The sequence below is a fragment of the Monodon monoceros genome, unplaced genomic scaffold (genome assembly GCF_005190385.1).
Source record: "Monodon monoceros isolate NGI ecotype Baffin Bay Population unplaced genomic scaffold, NGI_Narwhal_1 Super_Scaffold_7, whole genome shotgun sequence".
Classification (NCBI taxonomy): domain Eukaryota; kingdom Metazoa; phylum Chordata; class Mammalia; order Artiodactyla; family Monodontidae; genus Monodon; species Monodon monoceros.
Window position 1 is genome coordinate 91,429,554 of NW_021703784.1, and position 19,648 is coordinate 91,449,201.

At 40.4% G+C, this 19,648-nt stretch overlaps 1 protein-coding gene across 2 annotated transcripts in view; it reads left to right on the forward strand.

The window, feature by feature from the left end:
- The window catches only part of HSD17B12 (hydroxysteroid 17-beta dehydrogenase 12), a 165,799-nt gene that overhangs the window by 89,550 nt on the left and 56,601 nt on the right, over positions 1–19,648 (forward strand). For both annotated transcript variants that reach the window (XM_029207055.1, XM_029207053.1), the window contains exon 4: positions 12,530–12,637. In XM_029207055.1, coding sequence (XP_029062888.1) covers positions 12,530–12,637 — 108 coding nt within the window. The remainder of the gene's footprint in view (positions 1–12,529; positions 12,638–19,648) is intronic.

Genomic DNA, 19,648 nt, shown 5'->3' on the forward strand with positions numbered 1-19,648 from the left:
AGTTGGTAGACTATTAACTGCAACCCTATGCATTTTACATGGAACCTCTGAGTTCCTTAGGAAGTCCTAGAGTCAGGGTGATTGGTGTCGGGTCCTTATCCTTAGTCCAAAGAGTACAGGAGGAGACTCTAAATCAAGCACTTTTGCTTTTACTGTGGTTTAATATATGAAGACTATGCTCTTTTAATAATTTAAATGAAATTTTTTGTGTTAAATAGAAAAATGGTCCTACTCTTGACAAAATGCTGAACTATATTGATCTTCAGAGTATTAATTGCCATAAAGTAAAATACTCATTTCAGTAGCTGATACTTTAACTTTTATGGTGGTTTTTTCGAAAGTTCCTAGTTTTGTTTTGTCTTTAAAGAAATAAAAGCAACTGTTAAGCTTCCTTTTTCTAAATACCAAAGTGAGAGACCCAGATCTTGAAAGGAATACTTTTTCCTGTGGCAAGGTCTCACAAAACCAGAGTGGAATCTTTTAAGAACAGAGTGACAGGTTGAAATGAAAAGAGGTCACTTAAAAAAAAAAAAAGCACAATCAGCATTTTTAGAAGAAAGGTACCATGTGATATTTGACTTCGATTAGTTCTAACTACCTTTCTCTTTGAAAGAAGAAGGGAGGAATGTTACGGAGGGTAACAAAAATATGCCTTTTGATTTCCAACTTGATTTTTAGTTCACGATTATCCTGCGTGGAAAATTGGTCAGCTCTGGCCCAGATCTTACTGGTAGTACTCATGGCCCTCTGTATCTGTGGGTTCCACATTGTGGATTCAACCAACCACAGGATCATGTATTATGTTTACGATCCTGGGTTGGTTGAATCCGTGAATACATGGGCTGACTGTGGGACTTGAGCCTCTGTGGATTTTGATATCCACAGGGGGTCCTGGAACCAATCCCCCTGGATACCAAGAGGTGACTATAATTTCATTTCTCAAGCCAATGAAGAGAAGTAAGTAAGCTACCTCAAGAAAAAAGTTGCTTTCCAAAAAAATAAATAAATAAAAATAACAGAAACATTTTATGTGATTTAAAAAATGCTGAGACATAATTGGAGGAATGTTGCCTCATATGCAAAACTTATGAAGACTGTTTTATTTTTTGATTTATTTTTGTTTTGGCTGCGCAGCATGTGGGATCTTAGTTCCCTGACCAGGGATCAAACCCGTGGCCCTTGCATTGGAATGCAGAGTCATAACCACTGGACCGCCAGGGAAGTCCCAAATGAAGACTGTTTTAGCTCTAAGATACTATAGTTAATAAACTATCTAAAGCAGGTGGATAAAACCATTGTGTCCTCTCTTCCCCAACTCAGACTCTAACTCAGAGATCTCCCGTTTCCACTGCTGCCTCCCTTCTTTGGGCCCCTTCTCTTAGGACTAATTAGGTAGCTGCTGTGTTCTCTTCCAGCTGCCCGTTACTTTTTTTTTTTTTTTTTTTTTGCGGTACGCGGGCCTCTCACTGTTGTGGCCTCTCCCGTCGCGGAGCACAGTCTCCGGACGCGCAGGCTCAGTGGCCATGGCTCACGGGCCCAGCCGCTCCGTGGCATGTGGGATCTTCCCGGACTGGGGCACGAACCTGTGTCCCCTGTATCGGCAGACGGACTCTCAACCACTGCGCCACCAGGGGAGCCCTGCCCGTTACTTTTGATAATGGGCTGTGTCCTCTTTGCCACAGCATTTGCTTCCTAAAAACAAGTGTGGTCGTGTCACTTCCTAGCTTAAGAACCTCTGCTAAGTACTCTAACACACAGGATGACTTGTCAACGTGTTATAGGGCCGCCTTTATAGGTCTGTATCCTGTGCATTTGCACAGGGCCCTGTCTTTGGTTTGATGCTCTGCTGTCACCATCCTGAAAGTCTTAATTTTTGAACAAGGGGCCCCGCATTTCTATTTTGCACTGGGCCCCAGAAAATTATGTAGCTGGTCCTGCTTGTTATCTTGGCACATACAGCCTCCACCAGTGTCCTTCTACAGAACTGTTTCTTTCTGTTTCTCTCTGTGTACCACCTACTCCATCCACATGCCCTTCCTTTTCCCCACTCTCTGCTTTTGCCTACTTCTCCTTCTCTGCCTGGCCCATTCCTACTCAAGGACTCGAAACCAGTGTCACCTCCTGTAGAAAATCCCACTCTGCAAGAGTGATTGCTTTCTCTTTGCACGATTTGTTTATGTTTATTAGAGCACCAGATGGGTTCACACACATTTCCTTCACCAAAATATGACCTATTTGCAGGTATCTGCTATTATTCTCAGGGTAAAGTCTGACATGTGGACACTACTCAGTGTGTACTTCTTGAATTTAATCAGCCAAAACATACTCATTGAGCTCCTATCGTGTACCAGGCACTATTGGGCTCTGAGTGTATAGTGGTAAAGAAAATACCAGACATGGACCCTGCCCTCACAGAACTGACAATTTAGGGAGTGAGGTGCTTTGCCTGGTGGCAAATGCCTGTGTCGCCTGAGTAAATGAATGAACATATGCTAAGGTTGTTGGGTCTTAGTTTCGGATGGGCAAGTTTCTGCCTTCTTGACTAGCGGTGGTGTTGGAATGTAATAGGCACTGCAATACCAGAGAATCTTGCATTTGGAAGCTGTCCTTGGTTCATTTCGTGACCTGAAAGAGGAGGGTGGAGACCAGCAGGGTTCTGTTTCTTTCATCAGATCTGAGACACCATTGATCATGAAATGATGCAGCTTATAAGCATTAAGAAAGAAAAATGGCCTATTAAACTGACACGCCATCAATTGTAAGGCATTCTGATTTCAAAGATAAAAAGTGAATAAAAATGTGCATCTTGGAATAGATAAAGCATAGTAATTCAAAGGTTAATCACAAGCAAATTGAGTGAAAGAAACACTTGGGACACTAAAGGCATGGCTTAAGTAGTATATTGTAACCATAGATTCCATGGGTGATACAGTAATAAGTAAATCACTCTTTAAAGTGGAGGTATATGTGCTTGGTCAGATTGACAGGGGATATGCAGCTGATGCAAAGAGGAAAGAGTTGATGATACAGATAATACCTAATAGCAGCCTGTGCTGTTTAGGAAAAAACAACTATATATCATGCAGTCATCTTTGTAGATATTGACAGATACAGGAAAAGAAAACATTTGAATAAGGCTTTACAGTTTCATAAAATACATTCTCATATGCTATGACATGTAATCCTCATAGGAATTCTGTAGGGTAGGTATTATTTCTTGTAGTTTAAAGCCTAAGAAATGGACTTCCTGAAGGTTGAAAGGCTTGATTGAAGGACCCTCAGCCAAGTGATGGAGTTGGCATTCAAGTCCATAGCTTCTGACTGCATCCCCATGCTGTTTTGAACAAATTCTATGTCTTGGTCAGCTCAGGATGCCATAATAAAATATCATAGTCTGGGTCTCTCTCTCTCTCTCTCTCTCTCTTTTTATTTTTCAATTTATTTATTTTATTTATTTTTATTTTTGGCTGTGTTGGGTCTTTGTTGCTGTGTTCAGGCTTTCTCTAGTTGCGGTGAGCGGGGGCTACTCTTCGTTGTGTGTGGGCTTCTCATTGTGGTGGCTTCTCTTGTTGCAGAGCACAGGCTCTAGGCGCTCAGGCTTCAGTAGTTGTGGCTGATGGGCTCTAGAGTGTAGGCTCAGTAGTTGTGGTGCACGGGCTTAGTGGCTCCGTGGCATGTGGGATCTTCCCCGACCAGGGCTTGAACCTGTGTCCCCTCCATTGGCAGGTGGATTCTTAACCACTGGGCCACCAGGGAAGCCCCATAGTCTGGGTCTCTTAAACAGCAGACCTTTGTTTCTCACAGTTCTGGAGGTTGGGAAGTCCAAGATCAAGGTCCTGGCAGATTCAGTTCCTGGTGAGAGCCTCTTTCCTGGCTTGTCTTCTCCCTGTGTCTCCTTGGCCTTTCCTAGGTGTGTTGTGTAGAGAGAAAGAGCTCTCTCTCTCTTCATTTTCATACAAGGTCACGAATCCCATCATGAGGGCCCCACCCTCATGACCTCAGCTAAACCTAATTACTTCCCATAGGCCCCACCTCCAAACACCATCACATTGGGGGTTAGGCCTTCAACATATGAATTGGGGGAGGGGACACAAATATTCAGCCCATAATACTCTGCTTCCATAGTATTAGCAGTATCATCTTGGAATCTTAAGCATAATAATGTTAGAAATAAGTTTTATATTTTTCTCACATCAAAAAATAAAATTCAGATGTTTCCATTGGCAGGCCTTTTTTTTCCTCCAAGTGTAGAAAATAAACATCTTTATTTGAAAATTTCTTCAAAGGTGCCTTGTCCAGGGGTCTACAATACCTGAACCAAATGTAGAACTCAGGGCTTAAGAAGAATGGGACCTATTCATGCCCTATCGGTAGAACAAATTCACATGGTTTAAGGTTTTTATTTAGTACAGATGGCTGTTCTAGTTAAATAGGCTGTAATGAATAAAATATATAATAACCTTGGCTTAAAATAAAGAAAGAAATACTTGGTTTGGGATGGAATCCCTGATGATGCTATGACAGATTTTTTGATTTGACTGAAAGTGAGTCTCTTCATCTGAGATTAAAATTGTCATGAATATATTTTCAAGGGCAATGTAAAAAAGAAATGGACCATGATTTGTGTAGCATCTCTGATAATTATAATTAAGTGGGCCTTTTTAAAAAAATGGAGTCAGATGAATTTTTCCCATCTAGGGCATAAGCATCTTTTCTCCAGAGCTACATAAGGGAGGTTTTCTCTGTGGGGAGATGTCTAATCCCAAGGGGCAGGGGTGAAGGGAGATGGTGAGGTTTGGGGGTAAAAAAGAAAACAGGAAAAGGAGTGGAAAGGATATGTTTAGGGGACTTGTTCTTTGTTTTCTCCTAAAACTTAGAAAAAGTACAAAAGACTCACTTTTTACAGCTCTAAATATTGTAAAACATGTGAAAATGGAGGGGGTTTTCAAAACATGCAGTACATTTTTATAGGTACAAATTGAATTTAATGAATTTAGATTTAAGAAGCTAAAATTGGTAGGCATTGAATATAGTACCATTTTTCCCAAGAGTCTCTCCTCTCCCCCTGATTATCTTTTTCAGGGCTGGGGAGAGGGAGAGTGGTCCCATGACTAAAGTGTCTTCCACGTTCATCTCCGTGCCCCTGAGTTAAGCTCCTGGAGTACTTTATTCATGAGACTGGATGGTTTTCTAAGGTTTCTAATAACTCTAAAGTGTTTCTACTTCCATGTGGATGGTAGTCTAACCCAGGCAGGACAGATGGAAGAACTGAGTTGTTTCTCAATTTATCTTAATGCTTTAAAAAGCCTAATGTTAAGTACCTTATGTTATTATGTCTCACACAGACATCTCTTACCGGCATGTAGTTTTATTTCTATAGAGAGGAGTTCAAGAAGTAGTGAGATGATTTTAATATTATCAGCTGTGTTGGCCTAGATGCATTTATTCAATCAACAAACATTTGAGTGACCTCTGCTATATGCCAGGCATTGTGCTAGGTGCTGGGAATACAAAGATAACAAATTGATTGTGTTTGTTAGGAAGTAGAGACTCTCTGCATAATGCATTATGGGAAGTGTTAATAGTGTTATATAGAAGGTCTCTAGGAGCACAGTCGAGAGGAAGTAAGTAGCTTTACGTTGGAGGTAATGGGAATCATGAAAATTCAGTCCACAGAGGTGGTGACACAACTCGAATCTTAAATGATGAAATTTATAATATGGAAAAGATGAGGAAGGATAAATGTAATAGGAATTTTGTAATGAATAGGGGGAAACTGAAACTTAGGGGGAAAGACAGATTGTTTATTTGGAGCAGATGTGTCAAGAAAGGAGAATCAATATATTATTTTTGGTTGTTATTAATAGAAAAATTATAAATAGTACATGAGTTTATGTAGATTAGACCTCTTTTCTAGCATTCTCAGACCTAATATCCCCAGACACCCAGGGGAAAAAATGAGGAAAGTCTTTCTAAGACCTATAAGATTATGCTTAGAGCAAAGCTGTTACATTTGAGAGATGTCGATTTTTTTTTTTCTGGTATTTGTATCAATATAAACCACCAATATATTATCCTAGTCTTCAGGGAAAGTGGAGAGATGTCAATTTGTTGAACAAAATGAAAATAGTGATGGCCAGACCTAGAAGTACGTTAAACATAAGGTTATTATGAATATGTTCATGACCTTTCTAGGTTTGAACATAAAAACGTGTTATTTTTATTTCATTTTTTTTCTTTAAATTTATGTTATTTACTTATTTTTGGCTACATTGGGTCTTTGTTGCTGTACGTGGACTTTCTCTAGTTACAGCAAGTGGGAGCTACTCTTCATTGCGGTGTGCGGGCTTCTCATTGCGGTGGCTTCTTTTGTTGTGGAGCACAGGCTCTAGACATGCAGGCTTCAGTAGCTGTGGCATGCGGGTTCAGTAGTTGTGCCTCGCGGGCTCCAGAGCACAGGCTCAGTAGTTGTGGTACGTGGGCTTAGTAGCCCTGTGGCATGTGGGATCTTCCCGGATCAGGGATCAAACCCGTGTCCTCTGCATTGGCAGGCGGTTTCTTAACCACTCCACCACCAGGGAAGTCCCACGTGATAGTTTTAATATTGAGAGGTGTTTTAGCTGCATCTTGAAACTACTTTTGACAGAGAAGTTCCTTCTCTGTCAATTCCAGACTTGAACTAATTCAGGATCCTCTGAGTAAAAATCAGCAATGTGAGTGTAGGAGTGGGGCACCCATTCTTAGAAGTGATGGACTGACTCAAGGCAGTTAGGACATTCATTGTTATAGCTCTATATTTATGAATAATATTTGCTTTCTAATATTCCACCATTGTGGTCATGTGGTTTTCAGTGGAATAGTAGATAAAAAGGGATGAATGGTATCAGCCCAGCTATTTCTTAGCTTCATTCCCCACTTTTTAAGCCAGAGCTGATTTTCTGCCCCCATTTCTAGTGAGTTGACTGCCTTGAACAGCTCATATCAATCATCAGAGGATTTTGCTTCTTAGTTTTCCGTTTTAGCCACTAGGCTGAGAGATAGAGGGCCAAGACCATATCGGAATCATTTCAATCTGGATAAAAGCGAAGGAGGGCATGATTATATTTGGCTACAACTAGTAGCTAGGATGCTAGCCTATCCAATTTCAAATATCAAAGGGTTTAAGTCAGTAGTATGGAGTATCTTTGCATATGGTGTGTAGTATTCTAATAATGGGATTCTTTAGTTCTTTAATTTCTTTAAGAATTCACAACACTAGATTTTACTGTGAGACATTGGATAAATGGAGAGCCTAGAGGGAACGCCGCATTGTCATTCTTCATAAATTTAATTGAAATGTTGAATGCAACCCAATAAAAACTGAGACTAAACAAGTAAGGAAAACCAATAAACTTTTGAAAAAGAGTAATAGTAAAGGAGCTCTGCACTACTAGACGTATTAAAACTTAAAGTTAGAATAATTAAAACTAGGGCATTACAAAAGAACAGAAAAATAAGATAGTAAACAGACTATACTTTTGGAATCAGAATGTGGGCAGTAAAAGGCTGTCCAGTGGCTTTATACTCTCACCTCAATCACTCATTGGATGTGGATGTCATGAGAAAGGCATGATCTTGGTTCAGGCAACTCTCTGAAGCTGAGGCAACCCCCTCCTGCTGCCTCCCCCCACCCTCCACCAAGGGGCTGACACCTGAAAGCTGTCTGCTGATGACCCCCAGCAGCTGGGGTAACCAGAATTTCCTTGAAGGGGCAGTTGAGTGGCTCATCTCTTCCCATTGCAACCTTCAGATTCACTTGTTTGTATATCTTTATTCCACACACTTGTAGGGTATTTATTTTAACTTATCACAGCTCCTACCCTGGAGGAAAGACTTGACAGAGGCTGTCATGTCATGGGCCTCTGTGGTAGGCAAGGATCAGAGTACTCAGAAGTATGTCTCCAAAGGCTTTGATGAAGTTCTTACTCTTCCCCAGTGGTGGGCTGTTGCTGAGTTGTGGACTGGTAGTCTTATGAAGAACCTTGGGTAGGGGAGGTGGCGAAGGTGGAAATGAAGGTTGTTTTATGTGTATGTGGTCCCCACTTCTCTTCCAGGTGCTTATTACATCCTTGTACTGATGGTTTTTTTGTTTGTTTGTTTTTTTGTGGTACGCGGGCCTCTCACTGTTGTGGCCTCTCCCATTGCGGAGCACAGGCTCCGGACACACAGGCTCAGCGGCCATGGCTCACGGGCCCAGCCGCTCCGCGGCATGTGGGATCTTCCCAGACTGGGGCACAAACCCATGTCCCCTGCATCAGCAGGCGGACTCCCAACCACTGCGCCACCAGGGAACCCCAGTACTGATGTTTAAAATTGAGGATTCTTGTTTGTCTGTGCTGGTTTCTGTTGGCAGGGTCAGATGAGAGCTGATAGACTATGGGGAGGGGGAAGATGCCTAGATTTATTTCCTAGCTCCTAAGGAAGCCAGCTATCTCCACCTCAGCTTTTTAGAACATCCTTCATACTTCTTTTCTAATCGTCTTGGCCAGAGAGAGGCATTTCCTGTCCTATTCTTATATATGTGCTACTATTTTTGATTCACACAACTTGGTGGTAGTGGTAGGGACGGTTCACGGAATCCTCAGAGCCAGTACATGGGCCTGGTCAAGAGCATGCATATCCCATAATCTTGAAAAAAATTTTTTTAAATTGGCATATAGTTGATTAACGATGTTGTGATAGTTTCAGGTGTACAGCAAAAGTTGATTCAGTTATACAAATACATGTATCTATTCTTTTTCAAATTCTTTTCCCATTTAGATTGTTATATAATATTGAGCAGAGTTTCCTGTGCTACACAGTAGGTCCTTGTTGGTTGTCCATTTTAAATATAGCAGTGTGTACGTGTCAATCCCAAACTCCCTAACTCTCCCTTCCCCCCATCCTCTCCTCCCCGCCCCCCGTCACCATAAGTTCATTCTCTAAGTCTGTGAGTCTGTTTTGTAAATAAGTTCATTTGTATCATTTCTTTTTAGATTCTGCATATAAGCGATATCATAGGATATTTCTCTTTTTCTGTCTGACTTACTTCACTCAGTACGACAGTCTCTAGGTCCATCCATGTTGCTGCAAATGTCATTATTTCATTCTTTTTTTAATGGCTGAGTAGTATTCCATTGTATATGTGTACCACATCTTCTTTATCCATTCCTCTGTCGATGGACACTTAGGTTGCTTCTTTCTCTTGGCTGTTGTAAATAGTGCTGCAGTGAACATTGGGGTGCATGTATCCTTTCAGACCATGTTTTTCTCCAGATATATGCCCAGGAGTGGGATTGCAGGATCATATGTTAGCTCTTTTTTGAGTTTTTTAAGACATATCCCATAATCTTGGGAAAAGAAATGTGAGGGAAGTCTGCTGGATTCTTCTGAGGAAGTTTTCCTCACTATAAAAGGGACATGTAACAGGGATGCCCCATTTCTGCCTCTGAACATTGCCTGCATGGATGCTTGGAATGGCAGTGGCTCCCTTGAAACCAAGAGAAGAGCCAGCCTAGGGGAATAGGAGAAAAGCGTGGAAGGACCCTGGAGCCTTTGTGACGTTGAGCAACTGAACAAAGCAGATCCCAGACCTTGTCCTCACAAGCTTAATTCTGGTGGGAGCAGATGACAGCAAACACATGCGTTATTAAAGTATATAGTACATTAGAGAGGGGTAAGCATGATGGAGTGAAGTAAAGCAGGGAAGGGGGACAAAGAGTGCTGGGGAGGAATGGCTGCATTTTTTATTTTTATTTTTTTTAGTTATTTTTGGCTGATTTGGGTCTTTGTTGCTGCACGCTGGCTCTCCCCAGTTGCGGCGAGCGGGGGCCACTCCTTGCTGCGGAGCGCAGGCCTCTCACTGCAGTGGCCTCTCCCGTTGAGGACGGGCTCCAGGCGCTTGCTTCAGTGGTTGTGGCTCATGGGCTCTAGAGTGCAGGCTCAGTAGCTGTGGCGCACGGGCTTAGCTGCTCTGTGGCATGCGGGATCCTCCCGGCCCAGGGTTCGAACCCGTGTCCCCTGCACTGGCAGGCGGATTCTCAACCACTGCGCCACCAGGGAAGCCCTGCATTTTTTACAGGGTGGTCAATGAAGGCTTCTCTGAGAAGGTAACATTTACTTAAAGACCCAACAGAGACAGGGGATGTGGAAAAGCATTCCAGACAGAGGGCACAGTAAGTTCAAAAGCCTTGAGTGTATTTGGGGAACATCCTGTGTCTAAAGAACTGCTAGGACCCCTGTGACCAAGGCTGGGGAGCAACTGGAGAGTAAGTGGGTGGAGATTAGTTCAGTATCAGGCTGATGCTGAAGACTTTGGTTCTTACTGTAAAAGAGATGGAATGCTTTGGAGGATTGCAAGGAGGGTGACAGGAGCTGACCTATGTTAAAAAAAGAAAGAAAGAAAAGCCCACAATAGAGGCAGTGAAGAAAAGTTAAGAGAAAGTAAACAACGTTAACTGGACTAGAACATGGTTCAGAGTAATTCAGGTATAAGTTCAAATTTTTATTTATCTTGAAAAACTTGTGTCAGAAACCATTTTGCTTATCCTAGTGTGAAGACATAAGAAAGAGCTTACTGGAGGGTTCTTATTAGGTAACATTCTTTCCAAAAGGGTCTCTGAATTTTTTTTTTTTTTTTAAGTAGCGTATCTATGTAAGACTGTGCCATATAAGTACATTCACCAAATCCTGTGAGATCTAAAAGTAAATTTGATTCAGGGGTTGTGAGGTAGCTTTTATTACTAGAGAGAAATTTTCCTACATGTCAGTATATAGTGCTAGTGTGGAAACAGTTGTTGCTTTCCTCAAATAAATAAATAAATTTTATCTTATTTTACTTCCAGAATAAAGCTTTACATTCAATAAAAGGTATCCTTCAGCCTTTTGATTTTGGTCTTTTTTCTTGTGAATTGGTGGCTCTAATAAAGGCAGAGTTCTTTACTTACTTGTGGTAAATTCTGTGAACCATTTATGCTAAGACATGTCAGACCAGCTACTGGGAAATGACAGCCCTGTATCTGGCTGTCCATTACATGAACACGTAATAACTCATTTATATTCGAATAGTAGGTATACCTTCAACACCAGATAAGGTATTTTCCAGGTCAGTTATATCCTCTCTTGTTTATTCATAGATTCCTATCTAGGATGGATACTTTTCATTGAGTCTAAAGAATCTCTTGTGAACCAGCTCTTTAGTTTTAGACATAAATCCTTTCAGATCCAGAACAGAAACCTCCTATGTGGATTACTGCTGTATATTCTGTGATAAACTGGCATTGACTTCGAAGGAAGAAAATTTTATTTTTGGAAGCAGGATTTTTAAATTAATTCTTTTGAATTCTCATCAAGCTCCAAAGAATAAGCATTCTTGGAGACTTTATGGAGTGCCTCATGTATGCCAGTACATGGTAGTATTGTTAGTACTAAAGGTAATACTTTGGTACCTTTGGTAGCACTAATGGGCATTATTACCTTCATTTTCACAAGAGGATGCTGAGGCCCATAGAGGGTATGTGACTTGCTCAAAGTCATTTAGCAAATAACTGTGGAAGTCAAATTGGTACCCAAGTCTGGGTGACCTCGCAGTCCATGCCATCTTCTCAAAGCGGCTCACTAGTGAAGGCAGAAATCAACATGACATGTTCCCTCAGATGAGTTTTGTTTCTCCAGGGTCTCATTTCTGAATCTGTTATTTCCCTTAGCCCTGTTTGGACCTTAACAGTCCTGTGCAAAGTAGAACACAGGTCTTTCTGGTATCACTTTGTAGCTCCATTACTATGCATTTTGTGTGGCTTTTTAAATGTAGTGATTATTCATTATTAACCAAGCTCCTAAATTCCAATATGATCATATTCTTTTTTTTTTTTTTGCGGTACGCGGGCCTCTCCCGTTGTGGAGCACAGGCTCCGGATGCGCAGGCTCAGCGGCCATGGCTCACGGGCCCAGCCGCTCCGCGGCATGTGGGATCTTCCCAGACCGGGGCACGAACCCGTGTCCCCTGCATCGGCAGGCGGACTCTCAACCACTGCGCCACCAGGGAAGCCCAGATCATTCATTTTATTTCCACTTTAATAAGGTGGATTTTTTGTTTTAATAGATCACACTTAAGACTTTTTCCTGAAATTATGAAGTATCAGTTTGCAATTAAAATCACAAACCAGTGATATTTAAAGAGTATATAATATTATGATATGCATCATGTTTTTTTATTTGTACCTAAGGGTCTAAAAAGTCATCATTATTGATTTATAGGAGAACTGATTAAGGAACATTCAGCCAGCTCTGTGATAACATTGGAATTTTTATTGCAGAACTACTGTGTTGACTCTATATCATATCTTAGGTGCTCTCATGATCGCTTAAAATTATCCTGGTCTAAATTTCATATAAAACTTGGGGGGAAAAGTGTTTGAAAGGGTAATGTCATCAAATGCTTAAATCTTAATTTAATTAATTAATTAAATCATATATTAATTTTTCCTCTCTCCATTTGTGCTTTTTTCCCTAGGAGAAAAATTCAAAGTGGAAACAAAGACCATTGCTGTTGACTTTGCATCGGAAGATATTTATGATAAAATTAAAACAAGCTTGGCAGGTCTTGAAATTGGTGTTTTAGGTTTGTATCTTTTTCATGTTTCCAGATTCTTCTTGCATTTATTGACTAGGACTTTCTTTTTGGATGTTAGATGTTCAATTGGTGAAATGACTAGTGAGAAGAAAATTGTCTTGTTAATACAAGTGATCATTAGATGATATGGATCTATATACACTTGAATCTTTATGTTTTGGGTTGTGTTTTAATGATGATTCTACAGTTTAGGTTGTTTTCCCTGCCTGCTTTATTTCCAGTCTCTCATTCTCTCTGTATATACTTAGATATAGCTATATCATAATAATCCTTTGTGGTGGGTAATGCTGACCCATTTTTACAGCTGAGGAAGTATAAAGGCTTAGAGGGGTCTCAGCCTTTTGTTCAATATTACCCCCTCCCCAACAAGGAGCCTTTTTAGACATTATTTTCCCCTAGTCTACCCTCCCATGAGACTTTAATACCACAGATCCACTGTGTATCTTGTTTATGTGCTGTATGTATATCTGTTCTTTATACATAAAAAGGATAAGAGCTCACACCATACCCCAGAATCAATTTTTGTTCCCTTGGGGGGAGAGGTATCACCCCAGTTGAGAAGACGTGGCTCAGAGAGATGAGTGACTTGCCCAAGCTGCCGTAGAGACTGAGTACTGCGCATGGGATTTAGCCACTGTTTGTTTTTTCTGAGTCTCCTACTTCCTTGTGTTACACCTCAGCTACCTTATTGCCAAAAACCGATGCTTCTGCTGAGATGTGGAAGTATTGGTCCTTGTTATGGAAAAGATTCACCAGATTTTGAGGAAAAGAAAAAAAAAACAGGCTTCAGAAAGTCACCCAGCATTCTCTGACTCATTTCTAGAAAGAAAAAGGGCATCTAGTCCAGAAAAATGTCACTTCTTCACTAAATCTCTTTATCCCACTGCCTAAATTGGTGGGAACCTGGTAATTGCCATTGTTTTCTTTATTGGACTATAAAAGGAGGAACAACGAAGAGAAAATACTTTTAAAAAATGTTTCTTAACCTTTCTTTAGTCACGACCCCACCTTTCTTCCTCATACTATAAAAGAATGGTCTCATATAATTTCTTGAAAAGGCAATTAAAAAAAAGTTAGCCCTATATAGTGCCATTGGACCTGGGGTTAACCCTGGCTTTGATGTGTTATCTTTTCAGCTCCTGCCTGGTCCATATCATACATCACCACACCCCACCTACCCTCACAGCTATTCCCATACTTATAGGAGAGCCAGTAGCAAAAGATGAATGAACACACAGGTCTAATTTTTGCCTTGTTATTCTCTAATACATACATTACTCGGAGTCTTTCCCAAGCTCTTCTTCCTTTAGCTTAACCTAAAACACAGCTAACATCTGTAAAATTCTCAACTTTTAAAAAATTCCAAGTCAGTAGTAGCTGTAACTTCCTAGTTAGGATAGACACCGCCATAGTCCATCCAAACCCCTTTCAAACTAGTCGTGGACTGGAGAGTGAAGGCTGGCTTAGGCAAGGAGGGGGATCAAGGATCCCTAATGAGAGGAGACTTATTTTGAACTTGTGTTCTTGGAGAATAACTTTGTTTCAGGAGTGGTTCAGTTAATCACAGTTGTTCTTAGTTTTGTATAAATTTCAGCTGCTTTTCACTGGGTAACTTTGAAACTATAGCTACTCTGAGACTATGCCATTGAAAATGGGATGTCAGGCATCAGGTTTGCTGCTGGGCTGGAGGGTTATAAAAGGCACTCTTCAGCTGTTCTTTCCTGACCCAGTATATAGAAAGTCTGCAGTGTGATTTTATGCACGATAGATAGATCTGTTAAGAGTGAGGGTACATTGATATTTAGACCTAAGGGTTGATATTTTCCTGGGCCACATATGCTAATGGAACCACTGCTTTGTAGTCCAGCCCCTTAGTAAATTGCAACCTGTGAGTCGGCAGTTTACACCCCTCTTTATTCATTCATTCATTCATTCATTCATTCGTCAGTCAATGAACTGGAGATACAACAATGAACAGGAAAGCGCCTGGCTTTATGTAGTATAATGTTCTAAAGGGAAAGACAGCCCTAATCAAAAATAGTTACTTGTGGGCTAAGTGTTGAGATGGGGAGGGCAGGGTGTAATAAGAGGGTAAAAGGGATGATGGAGTTGATGTGGGGAGAAATAATGGTGACTTGGCCTAGCCAGTGTTAGGAAAAAGGACGATTCCAGAAATACTGAGGGAGTAGAGGAAGCAGGACTCTACTTGTGAGAGATTGTAAGAGAACTCATGATGACCTTCAGGTTTCTGGCTTGAACATCTGTGTCAATAGTGCCATCTAATAAAATGGGGAATCCTGGAGGAGGAGCCTTTTTGGGAATGAGGATCATTTAAGTTTGGGGTTCCTCTAGGATGTCCAAGTGGGGTTGTTAAGTCGATAGTGGACATATGGATCTAGGTTTTGGTAGAGCTCCTAACTAGAGATAGAGTTTGGAGGTAAGTCATCTCTGATAGTAATCTCACTGAAGAAAGGAAACTGGAGCTAATCCAAGGAGAATGGAGAGAAGGTAAAGAGAAAACTGGGGACAGAGCTCTCTGTTATCAAAGGCTGCCTGGAACGTATAGTGTGAAGGAGGGATAATTTTTTGCAGAAGTTCAGCACTGTCCACTGGAAATATAATACAAACCACACATTTAATTCGAACATTTCTAGTAGCCATATTTTTAAAAAGCAAAAAGGAACAAATGAACTAATTTTTATAATGTATTTTATTTTAACCCACTATATCCAAAATATTATCACTAACATGTAATCCACATAAAGTTTTTTGAAACATTTTGTATTCTTTTTCTCATACCAAATCCTCAAGTCTAGGGTGTATTTTACATTTATAACATATCTCAGTTCGGACTAGCTACCTTTTAAGTGTTCAGTAGCCACATGTGCCTAGTGATGGATATCTAGCTCTAGTTCATCTTGGCTGTCTCTCATTCTCAGTTTGTGCGGGAGAGCCATAAATATAATTTCTAGGTTTTTCTTGTGCTTTAACATAGCTTTCAACCAGGGGCAATTTTGCAGCGTCTGGCAATGTCCAGAGACATTTCTGTTTGTCGCTAATTGAGGGGGGGAGGAGGAGGAAGTTCTACTGGCCCCTGGTGGGTACAGGGCGGGGATGCTGCTAAACATCCCTCAGTGCACAGGGCAGACTCCCACAGCAAAGAATGATCAGTCTAAAATCTCAACAGTGCTGAGGTTGAGAAACCCTGCTTTGAAGTTATATTGTAATTAAATAGTTCTGATTGAATACTTATGGAGACACACACACACATACATAGACAACTTAATTTTTGATTTCTAGGTTGGTTACAGATCAATAATAAAAATAATTATAGCTAATGTTTACATACTCCTTTAAAGTTTATAGCAGCACTTTCACATACATTATACTATTAATTGGCTATACATTTTGTTTTCTTTCTACTCTACCAGAACTGTCTCCTTAATCATAAGCTTTGTATAATTATATTGACATTTATTAGCAGATATCTTATATTGCATTGTAATTTTAATTTGTCAAGATTTTTGAGGAAACTATTAAAACACCTTTATGAGCTAAATTTTATCTTATTGCTAGGTCATATTTCAACTCAAATCTTACATTTCTTTCTCTAGTATGGGTATAACCCTCTAGAACTTGTGGGAGGCGTCTGGTGTTGATGTTTTCTGTTTTTGTTTTGTTTTGTTTTGTTTTTTGCGGTACGCGGGCCTCTCACTGTTGTGGCCTCTCCCGTTGCGGAGCACAGGCTCTGGACGCGCATGCTCAGCGGCCATGGCTCACTGGCCTAGCCGCTCCGCGGCATGTAGGATCCTCCCCGACTGGGGCATGAACCCATGTCCCCTGCATTGGCAGGCGGACTCTCAACCACTGCACCACCAGGGAAGCCCCGATGTTTTCTTTTTTTTTATGATTACCTGGGCCTATAACCCCTTCACTTTCTTTCTTCCCTTTTTCCTCCCCATCTATCTAATAAATAATCTTATTTATTCTCCTTCCTCGGAACTCTGCTTAATGTCAGTCTCACCTTTATAACATTCCCTAAAATAACAAACGTGTACATTGATTTCTAGTAAGATTTAGCAATCCATATTAAGTCATAGGAAAGAATTTTGTCTACCGAGTATTAATGAAACCAGTAATGATAAAAAGAAATAAAAATCACCAAGGTACATTCCATTTGTTTGAATAGCACTAACCACTAAAGTATAGTCAGTGCTTAATAAAGAAAATTAATATTTTCAGAATTATAAAGGAAAATGCCAAAGCTATTGGTTCTGAAAGAAACATTGTTTTCAATAAGATAAGCAGAAAGAAAATGGCCATGAATTGTGTGAATTTGTGCTGAAAGGTCACCATCACTTGATAAGACTATAAATGCGTAAGGTTGAGACAATGAATTCTTAACTCTGGTGTGTAAAATAAGTAAGCATCTGCCGTCTTCTCTCAGGCAAAGGCCAAGAAACACAGATTTGAGAAAACTTAAAATACTTCAGCTGTTTAGAGAAAATGACATCAGTGCTGCTTTCAATAAGCAAACAATTAGTTAACAAAATATGACTGCTATAATGCTCACTTGATTCCTCAAGAGAGACTCTCATGTGTGTTCCAGATTGGTTTGGAGGGCTTCATACAATACATCGCAGGAGGCGTAAGTTACCAAGGCCAGGGGAGTAGCCTTGCATTTAGAAATGTGCCACAGAGAATACTTTTTTCAAATTTCACTATGATTTTTTTAACTTTTAAAAAGTGGCATTCTTTATTCTAGAGGTAAAAATAGAAAGGTCCTCCTGGAAAAAGATAGTTACTTGTTTTGTGATTCATTAAAAAAAAAAAATCAACCATAGCTTTATTCAAGCTTTTAATTCATACTAGACCAAGAATTTCCCTATGCCAAATGCTGTGAAGGTCCTCTCCACCCATACTATCATTTTTTTTTTTAACTTATTTATTTATTTTATTTTTGGCTGCCTTGGGTCTTTGTTGCTGTGCGTGGCCTTTTCTCTAGTTGCGGTGAGCGGGGGCTGCTCTTCGTTGCGGTGCGCAGGCTTCTCATTGGGTGGCTTCTCTTGTTGCAGAGCACAGGCTCTAGGCACGTGGGCTTCAGTAGTTGTGGCTCGCGGGCTCTAGAGCGCAGACTTAGTAGTTGTGGCGCATGGGCATAGTTGCTCCGCGGCATGTGGCATCTTTCCGGACAAGGGCTTGAACCTGAGTCACCTGCATTGGCAGGCGGATTCTTAACCACTGTGCCACCGGGGAAGCCCATACTGTCATTATTTATGTAACTTGTAGAGTCAAGAGAATCAGTTGGCACAGGGTGACAACCTGTGATGGCTTAGTGTCTTAGGCCTATTTATTACCCATCAACTTTTTCCTGTCTCTACACAGTGCCCATAATTTTATTAGGAAGCATCATTTAAATAACAACAATATGTATAGATAATAAAAGTCAGTTGATTGCAAAGAGTCATTGATTGCAAAATCTGGAATAGACCTTTTTATTCTCTTTTCTTCCTATGCCCTTCATAAATGAATAATTGTTCTATTAATGTATTTGGTGGGTTATTTTTAAATTGGTATCCTTCCCTTCTCAGCTGAATGCAAAAATACCTCTTGATTATCCTTGCCTAAGCAACCTTATGGATTATGGGAAATACTTGGGAAGCATTTGTGTTCTGTTTTTCTCCCCTACAACCTAGTATTTCCCTGAATGTTTTGAGATGGAGAATAGTTGAGTGTTGGGAATAAGTATCTTAAAAGATAGTTTGAGCAGAGATTAATAGTTAAGATCAGTCAACTCTATAACTGTTTATACTTAATTTTCAAAGCTTTTAAACAAAAGACCCAAGAGTATTTTTAGCTACTTGGGGAAAAGGACCAGTGATCTTCAAAATGGCAAACTCCCAGGTAATTAATTTGGTTGGGATCCAGAGATGGCTTCCTTATAGTTCAGTGTCAAAGAAAGAGGAAGTAGATGCCTAGGAGAGGGAGCCGCAAGCCTACAGGAACTGGGTTGAGGAAAACTTTTCTAGGAAGCCTGGGAAGGAAGAAATCTTGAGCGCACCAGAAAGTTATGTGGCTTTCCAGTGCCAATTGATGAAGGAAGTTACAAGTAGAAGAGTCTTGCTTCTTCAGAGGGTTTAAAAATATATAACGCTACAGATTATCTTCTTGCCCATTTCAGGAACTTTACTAATTAGCAATTAGTTTTAAATTGCCTTCTTTTGAAATGTAAGTATCTCTGAAAGGGCAATGACATCTTCATTTACATCTTATTGGGATTAGTACATTCAGTTTACTCTCTCCTTGCTGGATCAGTCACCCTGAGGAAATGACTATTTTAGTTAACGAAAGACATGGAGAAATCATTTTGAAATGGAGAGGCTTAAAGAGGAAACTGTAGTGGTAGGTTGGCGATTAGTTGGGTGCTGAGAGGGGACGAAAAATAGTAGGGCAAAATAAAGTTAGTTGAGAGAGCACCAATGATAAGTGTTTGGAAATACCCTCCTTCCTTTTTTTTTTCCTGTAGTCCAGGTATAAAATGACTCAGGCTCAAGAAAGGACAGAGGCTATTATTCTAATGTATGTAGGAAAGGATTACAGGAGCACGGTAGGATGATAGTTTGCAGAGAGGGTGGAGTTTCTCTGTTATTCCACGATATGATTTTCATGCCTTCTAGGGGTGAGGATACTTCCCAAAACTTCCCCCTTGATTAAAGGAGACAGTTCTGGTAGAGTAGAAAGAAAACAAAATGTATGGCCTCTTCCCTTATTTCTTTTTCTTCTCTGATTGCTATGGCTAAAACTTCCAAAACTGTGTTGAATAATAGCAGTGAGAGTGGGCAACCTTGTCTTGTTCCTGATCTTAGTGGAAATGGTTTCAGTTGTTCACCACTGAGGACGATGTTGGCTGTGGGTTTGTCATATACGGCCTTTATTATGTTGAGGTAAGTTTCCTCTATGCCTGCTTTCTGGAGGGTTTTTATCATAAATGGGTGTTGA